This window comes from Phalacrocorax aristotelis, chromosome 5, assembly GCF_949628215.1.
Source record: "Phalacrocorax aristotelis chromosome 5, bGulAri2.1, whole genome shotgun sequence".
NCBI classification, from domain to species: domain Eukaryota; kingdom Metazoa; phylum Chordata; class Aves; order Suliformes; family Phalacrocoracidae; genus Phalacrocorax; species Phalacrocorax aristotelis.
Genome location: NC_134280.1, coordinates 68,133,515 through 68,147,283, shown reverse-complemented (window position 1 = coordinate 68,147,283; position 13,769 = coordinate 68,133,515). Strand labels below are relative to the sequence as shown.

Here is a 13,769-nt window from a genome sequence, read left to right as displayed (position 1 = left end):
TAGTTAGCCCGTTAATACTGAAGCATAACCAAACTATTCATGCAGCAAATTAAAATGAAGATTTGAAAATAATCTAAAAATGAAACATTAAAAGAATATGTATGAAACTCCCAGTGCATTTTCGGGGTCATAATTTGCATCATCACCACAGAAAGCAGATGTCATTAGAGCTTCAAAATTAATATTTTAAAATAATAAATTTAACTCTGTTCATAAAATGTTTATGTAGCTCGTGTAAAAGCTTGTTTTTAAAGGGGTTTTCCTTCAGTTTTTGTTTCGACTTGTTTATCGATAAGTTCTTGTAGGTGGTGAATTTTAAAATGACACAATACTTAAGGAACACATCCATAAACTAAGATCTGTATGTGTCTAGGTACATGATTTAAAAGTTTCGTGCTCCTAAGCTTTTTTGACTGCCAGGGAATGGGTTTGATTTAGTGAGCAATTTGAGATTTTCAGTGAAAGCTAAAGTGGACAGTGTTTCTTTTAAAAATGTAATATTAAAACCCTCTAAGAGAAAGTACAAAATTAAGAATAAAGCAGGCTAAATTTTCATAGTGACACGGGAATGACAAGATTAATAATTCTTCTGCATTAACAAATATTACTTGGACAGTGTCACACAAGTGTCAGTTGTGAATTAGGGGAGCGGTTTGTTTGTTCTCAGATGTGATGCGGTAATCAATATAAAATAATCCCTTGGTATGTGTTGATACTGATCTTTGGGTTTTGATGTGGGCAACAGTACCAAATACAAACGTAGGATTTTCCTCCTTTGGGCAGTCTAGATGCTAGTACCACCTCTCAGATACAGAATAACTGTGGTATCCTCGACACAGAATATTGTTACCTGGCATCAAGTCTTAGCAGCATTTAAACAGAAAAATATCAGTTGATGGCATTCAAAATAAATATTATTAGCTCTGTCTGCAATAAGCATTCACACTTCATCCCATTCCTGTTGTCCATTGTTTCAAAGGTGGCACATTCTAATGGCATCTGAAACAATGAAATTGCAGAGCAAATATATATACATGAATGCCAAACAGCGGATTGCCTTACAGTGTTATGTTGTGTTTGAAGAAACCACTCACAGAGACGTCTGGGTTCAAAATTCATTTTTTTATTTCACTGTGCTGGAGTTGATGATGGAGATTTGTCTGCAGGAAACAATGGAAATCCCGTCAAAGCAACCTTTACAGCACTCACGACGTCGACTCCTTTGATAGTTTCCAGCATCTGCAGTGCTTCTGTGTAGGAAGAAGGTTTTCTGATCTTCACCAGACACTGTACTTTAGAAGACGAGAGCAAAAGGCACCAGGCTTAATGAAGAATTCTTGAAGGGTAACCTTGTAAGTAATTGATTCGCATTATGTATTTGAAATTCTAATGAGATAGCAATGTAATGATAAGACAAAGGTTGTCATCAGGTTGCCATTTTTCGCAAGCATAAAGCAGTGACTCTGGGTGGAATTCGTGAAGTCTATGTGTGAAAAAATATGGGCCCCAGTTTTTGTTGAAGTAGCAAGGTTACAGGTTTTATGACTTTTATGACTTGTAGCCTAACTTGTGGGGAGTCCACAGCAGCGTTAGAAGGTATAGGATTAGGACCGTGCTACAACATATGTGCTTTTAAAACACTCTGTAAGAGAAAAGCATTGCAAGTTGCCATGTTTCAAGGAGAACAATGCTAACCCTGTGTTTTCCGCTGAACAAATCTGGCACCTAGCTGGCAATGTGCTGGTTAGCAACTTCTGGCACAGAAGCTTAAATTAACAGGTGACTCTGGCCTGATCACTTCTTCAAACCAGGGTTTCTGTTGCTTGAGGTGGGCAGCTTTAACTAACATTTTGAAAACACTGGGAATCCTGAGCAGAGGTCAGCTGAGCCTCTGTGTGGGTGTTCTCCTCATTTACACCAGTATTATTTTGAATTTATCAGCTTATTCTTGAGTATGTAGTGCCCTTGCGTGATACTTGTTTTTCTTTACTACAGGACAGTAATTGGAAAGGTTTTCAAAACCTTTCTGCATCAGCCAAACGAGACAATGGTATAAAAGAAGTTGGAAAAGGAATTGTAAGTGTTACAGAAAACGTGGGGTTTGTAGCATTCGGAAGCAGACGAATTAAATACGTTGCCATATGTGAGTGTCGCTTGCTATACTCAGATATTATTAACTGAATATCTGACCACATATTCGAAATCATGAGTGCTTGAGGAACAATTAAAATTGCATGTGTTTCCCAACATGGTACAGTTAGGGCAGTGGGAAACTTTTTCACCACTTTTAATGTGTTCTCTCTCTTTTTCAGGAGCCAGGGAGATGAAGGACTTATCTCCCTCATCTCAAAACTCCCTTTGCTGCTATTTCGCTTTTTTTTTCCTTCAAATGTTCATATACCCATGTTAATTAATTTCTAATATAATTAAAAATAAATGTTTTTAGCTAATTCACCATAGTTTGTTTGGTTTTTCCCCTCGGTGTGGAAGCGTGAGAGTAAGTGTAAGAACAGAGAAGGCTGCAAGTGTCTTAGCTCCTCCACCTTTCCTTTGGTTTCTTTTGGTTGATTGTCTGTCTTTCGTGACTAGGCCAAATTTTCAAATGCTGTCTCTTAAACAGAACATCAAAGTGCCACTTAAATTCCACCTGGCTTGCAGGGTAGGAGTGGGTATTGACTATATTCTCTGCTTTGTTTTTGTTCTTAAACAGAAACCACTGTTAGACAATGACCATTCCTCTTTCAAGGTAGGCCGAATTGTAAGGCTGCAGGATTGCAGGTGCATTTTAAATGCCTGTATAATTATTTCATTAATTGAACCTACTGTTAAAGAGCTGGTACTTGAAAATTGTATCTTTAGAAAGCATTTGAACATATCACTTTTCTGCCTTCCTTAAAATTACTTCTGATGGTGTGATTATAATATGTAAATGTGACTTATATGTACTAATGTGAAGGTATTTTCAGCCCTAGAAACACAAATAAGACTTTCTTTCAAGAAAGTTTTGATAGTTCTTTACTGTGAATACATACAAATCATTTTCATAAATCATGTAATGGTATTTATCGATACTCAATGTTAAATGGTTAATTCTAGGCACTAAGCAGTTTTTATGTTTGACTCATTCCTTTTACATAATTTTCCCTTTTTTGGATTTTAGTGTACGTTGTAGAGTTTACAGTATCCCAGAGAACATACAAGTGTATTTACTCAATTTTCATAGCAGGAAAGTGTTTCAAATGGGTTATGGTTTTGACTGTATTGCAAAGCACTTTTGTTATTTCCTCATTATGCTAACTGCTAAAATAATATTCTTTGCCTGTTGTTTGCAGTATGGTAAATATTTGACTTTGGCATTGTGGTTTAAGCCCAGTCCTGCAAATTGTTCTTTTGGGGTGGGGCTGGAAGAAGTTAATGCCAGATGAAAATATGCTCATGGTGGCAGATATATGAGGATTAGCCTAATTGTCCAAATGAAAACTCTGATCATTCCATTTCTATATAGTTTTTAACTCTACATTTACATGACATAACTGTAGGCTGAACTTGTTTCTTTCCTCTAAATACGATCGTAACAAATTTGGATTTAAATCTTAACCTTTAATATTCTAACTCTGAAACAATGCTTTAGCTGAGCTTAATCTTTAAATTCTTAGCATTATTTTGAAAGCCTAGTTATACTTTACCTACTTTTGGACTTTGATGAACTTTTATACATCTATTCATACCTGAATAGCTAAAAAGACAGACACTGATTTTCAGTGGGCGTAGCTAACCTAATGGAGATCCACTTCTTAACCGTCTGCAAATAGGAGTCACCTGTTTTCCCCAGAGGCACTAGAGAGCTATCCACCAAGGACAATTGCTTCTGTGACAAGCAACATTATCATACGAACTTCTGTAGTCTGATCAAGCTTTCTTTCAAAATCAGTAGGTTCTCATCTTTCTGCTACCACCCCGTTAGTACCGGAAAGCTGTTCTAGAATTTTGTTCATCTGCTTCTTTGAAAGCGTTGTCTCGATTCCTGTACGTGCTGCTTGCCCAAATTGTTCTTTACATAGTGCCCCCCACCCACAGACATTCACCCCCAAATATGTATCAATTTACTTCCCAGCTATTCTTTTACAAATTAAGCAGGGAAAGGTCTTTTGCATATATATGGGAAGTGACAAAAATCTAAAAGGAATCAATGTAAATAAGTGCACCTACTTGCTTTAGATGCTTTTTTTTTTTTTTCAAACATGTAAACTTATAATTCTATGCATAATCACTCCTGGTCTTTATGCTAAAAACAAGCTACTTATAGTTAAACATAAAAGATACTTAAAAAAAAAATTAATCCATAAGGTAAAAGCAACACCACAACCGTATGTTTATGTAGTTTAAACGAATCTCTCTGCATTTTTACGAAGCACACGTAAAGACTACCCTTTTAGTTTCAGTACTCCTTATGTAACTCATTTCTGCAGATTATTGACAAGGAAACAAATTTTATCAGCTAATGAAAGAAATTAAACTAAACTTGCAAACTCATATTTAGGGAAGGCGATGGAACAAAATATGTGCATATGCAGTACCTGACATTAAGGGCTATGTGCCTAGACCTGTTGGCACCAAGGAAGAATGACTGTCCTGTGTTCCCATCACTTTTCAAAAGGAAAAACACATGTGCCAAATATTTGACTGTGGTTGACTGCAGATGCTAGAAAAGGTGGGTGATCCTACAGCATATAGGTGCAATTGGCATTGTATGAAGTTTTGCATAACTGATTGCGCCTGGTACAGTTTCTGTCTGTATCTATCTTAGGTATTTACAAGGCATCTGTCACCTTGGTACCTAAGCAGTTTGAAAAATGCACCCACCCCAGGAGGCATGATGCAGATACAGGCAGAGGCCCAGGTCCAGAGCAGCAGAGGCAGGTCCCAGGAAGCTCCCCAACTGTGTTACTGCTGTTGTTGAGCTCCTGGCCCACTTGTTGTGGCCAAGGAACATCTCCACCTACCTGTCAGCAGGAAGACGGTACCCCACCCCTCACGTCCAGCTCCACTGGTGGGGAATCTGAAAAGGAAAGATAATGGAAAAGGCAACGATCCAGTAGCAGAGGTGAAACAGAAATGGTGGGATTTCAAAAGGAGGGATTCTTAAAGAGCAGCACATCTCAGGGGAGGGATCAACTGCCAGTCCAAGTGGCAGGTAAGGCACAACACAGGCATAAATCTCAAATGTTCTTCAGTGAACAAAAGTTAAAGAAATACCTCTGATGTCTCTAAAGTTTGTCTATATCCAAAGCCCTGCCCTGTTCTTGGCCTCTGTCTCAGTCCTCTATCCCTAAAGCTGAATCGACTGTCAGTTCTCTGTGTATCTCAACCCAATAATTGCTACAGTCCTAAATATGTCTAATAACAAACTTAAAGGACTCTCACTGGTGATGAATGTTGTGGTGCAAAGAGACAGCACGGTATAGTAGTGCTCCAAAATGATGGACTTATTCATGAACCTAAAGGCTGGAATAATCCCGGCTTCTAATCGCCATGTTCAGAACAGGATCAGGCAAACCACAGATCACCCCTCAGGCACAAAAGGTGGAGCGGTTCTCCTGCGGCCACCAGGAGCAACTGCTGATCAGACCAAGCTCTGTATCAGCCCAGTGCAAACACCCGCACAGGCAGCCAGCTACGGGCTTCGCTGCAGAAACAGAGGACCTGTCTAACAGGCAAGAAGGGTATATAGCCAGGACTTTGATGAAGGTTTACTAGATACTGTTACATGCACCACTTTAGTAACAGATCTCATTTTTTCTTTAAACATAACAGAATCAGCGAGGTAAAACAAAAAACAGTCTTCAGAAAACTGTGAGTCCCATGTGGCTTTTGGAAATAGCTGCGTAGTACTCACAGTACTGAAGTTAAAGTGCCGTGGGTCACTGACTTCCAGACGCTTATATTTCCTGTAGCCCATATGCGTGCTCCTTTCCGATTCCCTTACTTGGTCATTTCAGGATCAAAATGGGAGTCGTGCCCTGTCAGAGCAAGGGACATGAACAGGAAGCAAGTCACTACTTTGGAGACTGCCAGTTGGCTGGTATCACTAGGTATAAATATAAAGATAGCTATAAAAGTCATAAGTGACGTATTTTGCCTGTAAGTCGTACATGTCACTGTGAGCAAAGTGCTGCTTGTAGGAATGGTGTGTAAGCTGGAAACAACTAGAAAGATCAAAGAACCCGAGCCCTTCCCTTTGCTTCAGACCTAAGGAAGCTAGCTGCGCTTCTTTGTACTCACTGTATTTAAAGCTTGGTTTTAAGAGAGAGGGATTTTTTTTAAAGCCAATTAATAACCAAGATCAGCCACATGGATATATAGCTTGGTCCATAGCGAATTTTGACTCGACAGTCTTAGCGCCCTCTCTTTTGGTTTTGTTTTCTTTTTGAGAAGTCACCCCTTTGCCAAGGAAATGAGGTAAAGGCAGTTAGTTGAGGTAACTCTTTCAGCCAGGTTTAACCCTACTGTCGGCAGCTGGTCAAAGCGGTCAGCCTCTTCTCTGGCCAAACCAAGCTTTCCAGTGCCCCTACTGTAACTGGCACACCTTTTCCACAGCACCAACCAAGCCGCTGGTGCAACCATCTTACCAAGATCTGGTCTGAATTTAGGGCAACCTTTGGTCATCAAGGAATGGATTTACTGGGCAAAGACTGACACGTTCATCAAGGTGGTGTCAGCCATTGACCTTCAGGCAGTTCTCCCATGATCACTCTGTAGTGAACGAAAGCTTGTGTAAGGCCATGCCTGTACCGCACCCTTGGTTTCCCCATGCCCTACGTCAATGCTTCACAAAGCTTCCAGAAACCGGAGTTACTAGAGTCATTCAACACTTTGTTACAAATAAAAGCAGTTATGAATATTCCTCCTTTTCACTGCTAGCCAAGTTAACAAACCTATCCTAAACCCTGTGAATGTATTCATTATTCATAAGTATTCGCCAGTAGTTTCCACAATTAACTTTCTGCCCGTGGGTTTTCATAGACTGTTTGCTTGTACTCTTTGTCATTTGTGCTCTTGGTCACCTATGCCAGATGCTGTTCTTTCAGCCCTGAAAGGCTGAAAATACCGATTAGACAGATAGCAAGCAGTAAATTTTCATGGAGAATTAGGAACTTTGCAAAAATTTCTTATGCTTTTTCGGAGAAACTTTGCTTCACAAGCCTCTGGCAAGAGTGTAAACACGCACAAATAACAAAAGTGTTACGATCCCCCTGAATCTGAACAATTTAAACTCAGTGATACTATTTACAGAATATTCATAAATTAATGTGGGGTTTGGAGTTTATTTTATTTTGTTTTGCTTCAGTTTTTGACTTTTAATTTAGTTTGGTTCTATTACTTACCAGTTGCTAGGTGGGCTCTGTTTAGAACACTTGTCAGGAAAATGGAGTTTTCAAATACGGGGAATTTTCTGATGACATGTCAAAAGAAATACAAAGACATTTTGTATGACCAGTGGCTCTACCAGAATGAAGATATATGATCCCTTATCTTTCTCCGATTCCATAGAATTTAACTGAAATGTGTGTTTGCTATGTGTGGTAAAAATAGGTCCCCTGTTTTTTTGTTCTTTTTTTCATGTGTACTCAGATAGGAAAATGCTGAGAAATAATTTCATGGTCCTACACTGTAGTTGTGAAGAGATTTGTTAATGAAGGATTGCAGCTACGGCTGTGTTAGGCAAAGGGGGAGAAGAATCGCAAAGGAAGAAGCAGTTATTACCGTTAGATTGATATACAGTCCCTTTCAAGTCTCCGTGGAGTGGAAGAGCCAATGATTGCATGACAGTTTGTCCCTAAAATTCATTTTCATAAGGAGCTCATGCCTTTTTACAAATACGATCTCATCCTCACTTTCCATAAAACATGCAACTGGACAGTCCAGCCAGACGCAGAGAGAATGTGAATACTTTGAATGTGAATACTTTGAAGTAGTTAATATGCTAAATGCACAAATAATATCCATTATCTTAGCATTTAACAAATCATAATTCTATTAAGCCACAGAAATCCCTTTTAGAGCAGTATAATGTTGGAGGCACTTGGGTGTAGAAATAATGAGTGCCACATTAGGGTTAGGGTAGACAGGGACTGATATGTAGGAGAAGGGATCCTTGGGTCTGTCAGAAGGAGCTATAATTTAAAACCATATTAAATTAAAAAAAAAAAAACCACTAAAAAAAAAAAACAAACCCAACCCATCAAACAAAAAAACCCTGATTCATAAGCAGAACCAGAAGTATCATTTAACACAACCTCAGCAACACCTTCCAGATGTAAGCTTACAGCTGCCAGCTGAGGTCTGAAGAGCAGCACCTCAAGTATTTCAAAGAGCAGAAATTAATCCTTTTATAATAATATTTTTCAAGACTGGGATGCCAGAGAGTAGGCATGACAGTGAGCTGGCATTCAGACCACTGTAGCGCGAGCAGCACAGCCGGCCAGCTAGCAACAGTCAGCCACTGCTGTTCAGGTCACAGTCTTACCGACGGCAGCGCTTCTCTCACGTATCCCTTGCCTGAGTGTGAGGAGGAATGCAGGCTCTTTGGGCTACCCTACTGCAACATTTTAGCCAGACCGTCCCAGATTAATTTCTGATGACCAAATTGTCCTCCCCAAAAAACCAAAAGGACTCTTTTTTTTTATCTGAAGCATGGAAAGGGTGAGAGTTACGGCCACTGACTCACGTAATCAAGAATGGTGCTGGGCAGATCACGCTCTACTATGAGCCACTGATCGCTGTGGGTGCAAAAAGCTGAGCCATTTCTAGCCTTTGGGAGTGCATTTTATGCAGGGGAGGATTAAGAGTAAGCACATCCATAATATCCTCCTTGTTAACGTCCGTAACAATGCCTCTTTGCACACTAAGCTGCCACAGGGAAGCACTTGCACCCAGATTTCCACCACGTGCCCTCAGGCAAGGGAAGAGGTAGCCAGGGGAGGGCAAAACTGAGTTTATTTTCAGAAGACGATGAGATCCTGGCGAGCAATGCCCTCAGATAGCGTTACCTACTGTTTGGAGAAAAGAACAAGAAAATCCGGCAAATGTTGGGGAGGGCATTGCTCGCGGGATAAGTGCTGTGGACGGCCACCCTCGTGCTGCAGCAGTGATTTGGGAGAAAGCACACTGGGGGTGGGGGTGACGTGAGACGTCGGACAAAAGCGAAGATAGCCAGCAGTGCTTCAGAACAACAAAGGGCTGCCCTCAGCCAGTGGTGGAGCACATCTGGCACCCCAGGAAGCTCAATTGGACACTTGGCCCTGAGCTCGTCCCAGGGATTTCTGACTGACACCACTGCAGTGCATAGGTGAGCTTTTCGATAGGTTCACTGACATTTCCTGTCACAGTCACGATGAGGTGAATTGGTAGTTCCTGCCTTGGGATGCAGCATGGCTGTGTGTGTTATGGGTACAGGACAGTGTGCATTGATACCAAAAGCGGTTAATAATGTCAACTGCCACGTGCCCAATGCAGTCACTAAACTTTAGTCCGCCCTTCCGTTTGCCCAAACACATACACTCTGGCTTCCCAACTGGCTTCTTTCTATGTGTTGTCCAATGCATGTAGATACCTCCATCTGCCTGGCCTCAGATACAGTGGTTGTTGCTCCTCTATTTGATTGCCAGATGTCACTGGGGAACAAGATGGGGAGGTTCCTGGATCCTCGGGGCAAGCCGGCCGTCACCGAGGGAGCTCGCCGTCCACGCCGGCTGAAGAACAGGAATCTTCGGTGCCTGCCTCTGACGAAGACTCACCGGCCAGGACCACAGAGAGCTGGCAGTGGCCGTTGTCCTCGTCTGAAACGCACAGCAACGTTGGGGAGGATTTTGAGGGATTTCAAACGCCAGCGCGGACTCCGGAGTGTACCATGGACATACAGTCTCCTGGGGATCAGTCACTCAGTAGGACTCCTCAGTTTGAAAGTGACTCTCCTGATGAGGAGGAGGGAAATGATGAAATGAATGAAGAGCACCGCGGTGTTGAGCCTGTCCCTAGGGATCGGGGTTGGAGAGGGCAGCCCCAGCTAACAGAGGGAGAGAAGCTGTTGATGGAAACCAACAGTAGGATTGTGCAGCTGCTGGAAAATATCAAGAGGGAGCATGCACAGTCCATGGGTCTCATGTCACAGTCCATGGGCCGTATGGAGCTGCAGCTGGGCATTGTGGCTACCTCCACAAGAGCCATCCATAACTACCTGTCAGAGATTTTAGCTTTCCTCAAGCAGCCAAGGACACAGGTCCTTGAAACACGCATCTCCCAAAGAGCCACCCCTCATGTCGAGTTAACCTGTGCCTCGACATGGACTGGTGAGGACGCAGTGGCATCCTCCACTGTGTGCTTACCAGGGGCCGAAGGGATGAGCGACTCTCGAGAACCACCGCAGGCCACGCTGCCTTGTCGCAGTGGCCGGCTGCAGAGAGCCATAACCGAGAGGGCCTCGTTGCCCATGCCTACACGCCAGGCAAAAGGGGGAGGGAAGAAAAAATAACCACACCATAGGATTTTTAGGGTTTTTTTTAATGTGCCTGTCCTTTTAATTCTTAGCCATAAGGCCATCAGTGGCAGAATTCAACCATTTCCTACATTGGCTAACATTGTATTCTGGCTGACTAGATTAGTCTTAACATTTTGTAGTTTATATTTGCACTGTTAACGATGTGTGCTGCTGGTATTTGAAGAACATTTGCCTCTGTTCTTTCACTTTAACTTCATACGAGCATTTTTTTACTCTGTGCCAGGCATTCATTGCTTTTCTTACAAATACAAGTCATTTCTTGAGGCAGCTGTTTTTTGAGTTTTCTTTCTCCATTATCCCATCCCCTCTGAGCAAGCATTCTGGACTTGGTGGTAAGTATAGAGGTCTTGGCAATACTCGCCTCCAAAACTGTGTTCGATCAGTCTTTGCCTGGTGTTTCTGGCATGCCAGCCTGAGGTGTTGGGGTTAGCCTGTACCGGATCATGATCATTCTTATCCTCTGTGGGTCTGACAAGGTCACTTTCTGAGACCCTCGGTGGAGCTAATCCACATGTCTTGGCTATGTCGTACAATAAGTAATGTTGCCAGGATCATACCTCATATTTATCTTTTGGGGCCTGTATAGTGATGTGCCACCAGATCTATCTAGGCACCTGGCTCTCATTTTCAAAGTTCCTTTTATGATGGATCTGGTGGTTTGATGGGCAGCATTATAATTTTTCCTCTGAGAGAGTCTGGGGATTTGAAACAGGAGTCACTAAGCAATGTGTTCTACGGGGATAAGAGCCATCTCCTGCAACAAATCTATTAGGAGGAGACTGTCCCCTGTAATTATCACAGATATTAATTATTTAAGAAAAAGAAAAAAAAAAAAAAAAAGCAACTTGCCTAGCAGCCAGACCTCTTGAGAATGTAAAAGTCATGACATGCTGTTGGGTACTGTGCTACTATGTCTGTGATTAAGAGCTTTTCATCAGAGATGACCTACATGTTGATAAAATGCAACTCCTTTCTGTGCCTTTAGGCCGTCTAATTTCCTGAGGGCTGGCACCCTGAGCAGAGCACGGGTGCAACTGATAACCCACAGGGCAGATGGAAATGCACTTTGCAATAAATTATTTTATATCTGTTGGTGCTGCCTCTCTCGGGGGAATTTAATATAGTGGCACTCAAATTGCTATATGCATGCCGAGGCATCAGACTGGCTTATACATGTGATATCCCTGACAGTTCTCTGAAAGGATGCTGTTACCAGGAGCCCCTTGAGCGGTGGTAACTAGTTATCACAGGTGTAGCATGGCTCCTGTGTTTGACTCTCAACATACCGTTGTAGCTTCTCGTAAAGGTTTAGAAGAGTTTATATGGCAAAGCAGTGATGAATTCCTCCTCTGGCAAATACTGGAGAATAACTGTAGGCCTAAAAATCCTCTTCTATGATTACAACTGAGCTGCGGTCTCTGTCCAGTGAGCCATAGACTCTTCTTCCCTGTCTTTCTGCGAGACTGAAGTTATTCAAAAGAAAGCAGACAGTATTTTGTTATTCTACCAGTCAGCCACAACTTGCTCCCTTATCAGTGTGTGTGCGCGCGTGCTTGTGGCTGTACTTCGCTAAATGACCGGTTCAACGACGAAATGCAGCTGGCATGGCCAACCTCCAGTGTAGGCTTTTTCCGCTACCGAATATTTATTCCCTTCCACCTACAACCACCTGCGTTCCTTTTAAGAATACCCTTGGAGGCGCGCTTCTTTGGCCACGCTGTCGGCACACCTCACACCGGGTGTGAATTTTTGCACCCATTCTGTGGCTTTTTTATAACCCTTTTGTTAAAACTGTTTGTAAAGGTATCCTCAGAGAATTTCCAGCACAAGCTTGTAAGACTCCCCTCTCATCGGTACAAGAAGCGCATGCTGCAGGGTATCTGAGAGCCCAAGGAGGTTGGGAGAGAAGCCGATTAGTAAGCCTGACAAATTGTTCCAGTATGTGCGGCCTTTTGAACATGTGTTTCTGGTGCATACACGGTTGGCACACTGGTACTGTGGATATGAACGGCCTAGTTAAAGGCAAAGGCAAGTGAAAGTTTGTCCCAATATGCTTACGTCTTATTTCTTTGGGATGAGTTTGAATGAAGCTAAATACAACTCAGCCAGTTAATTTTCTTGGCCTAATTAGCACGTTTGATAATACAGTGAGAATGTTTTGATTTTAGAGTGCTTTCACTTCAAAAGCGTGGTGCAGTTGTGGCCAGATGCTAAGATTTTGACGTATTCTGCAGGACCCGCCATGTAGCTGCTGCCATTTTAGAATAAATCTCGTGCCACAGGCTGGCTGCTTCTGTAGCTTCAAATTTTTTTGTTGTAGCTTTAAAATGACAACCTCCACTCTACCTTTGCTTTCTGATCAAAGGCAGTAGAGCAAAAGAAGAAGCTGCGCAGATGTAGCAGTGCTGCCGTTGGAAATACTACGTGAGGAACCCCTAAAGAGTTCCTCGCAAAACAGCTTAAGCTTTAACCTGCTCTCCTCTCCCATTTCTAAGTGCTTTAGCTAGACTTGGCGAGGCACAAAGCACCACTTGAATGGGAGCAGCTGTAGGGTGAGAAGGACTGAGAACCTGTCTACAGACAAGAAACCTGCAATAAACTTACACAAAACAAAGGGTTTTTTCCACCTGGAATTAGTAGATGCTATTAAGAATTGGTACCAACTGATATTTTGGTCAGATTCAAAATCAGGATCTGACTTCTAGTGTTGTCTAGCAAAATCAGTGCAGTTGGAGGGTATGTATGTTTCATCCCCAAACAAATATTTTCATGCTTTTCAAGTGTCTGTCATAGCCTCATCGCTCTTTCCCTGTAGCTTTTTGTTGTCTGAATGGGTATATGGTTACATGTGTCTGTTAAAAATAAAGGGGATCAGTTCTTACATGGTATATATATATTTCTTACTTACAGATTCTGAGTACCTAGTGCTTCAGTTTCCAAAACTTCCTTCTTTCTGTATCCCAAAGACAAGTTGTTTGGCTTCTGGGATGATAAAAAGGGTGGGAGAGACTTAACAGGAAATCTCTGCCCAGTTGAAGCTCTGGGTGATAGATCCCCTGAGTACGATTCTACAGTCTAGCCGTATTTTTGCTGTATAGGTCAAATGTTTATGGTTACACCATTGCTTTCGGATGCCTTTTGCTGCGCAGAAGTGCAGATATTTTTCTTTCAGAAGTTCACAGTTTGTATTACAAAGTCGTATGAAATGTGA

At 42.0% G+C, this 13,769-nt stretch overlaps 2 protein-coding genes across 3 annotated transcripts in view; both read left to right on the top strand.

The window, feature by feature from the left end:
* Window positions 1–13,769, top strand: part of SHANK2 (SH3 and multiple ankyrin repeat domains 2) — a 363,557-nt gene that overhangs the window by 327,301 nt on the left and 22,487 nt on the right. The gene's annotated exons all lie outside the window — the stretch shown is intronic.
* LOC142057994 (uncharacterized) lies at window positions 4,809–12,680 on the top strand. Its single transcript, XM_075095010.1, has 2 exons — window positions 4,809–5,194; window positions 9,669–12,680. The coding sequence occupies exons 1-2, from the start codon at window positions 5,116–5,118 to the stop codon at window positions 10,529–10,531; spliced, it is 942 nt and encodes a 313-aa protein (XP_074951111.1). The 5' UTR covers window positions 4,809–5,115; the 3' UTR covers window positions 10,532–12,680.

Excerpts from the sequence above, each read along its gene's own strand:
- LOC142057994 (XM_075095010.1), top strand. The coding sequence starts at position 5,116 with ATGGTGGGATTTCAAAAGGAGGGATTCTTAAAGAGCAGCACATCTCAG. Across the intron at positions 5,195-9,668 it reads ACTGCCAGTCCAAGTGGCAG|ATGTCACTGGGGAACAAGAT; the intron begins GTAAGGCACAAC and ends TTTGATTGCCAG.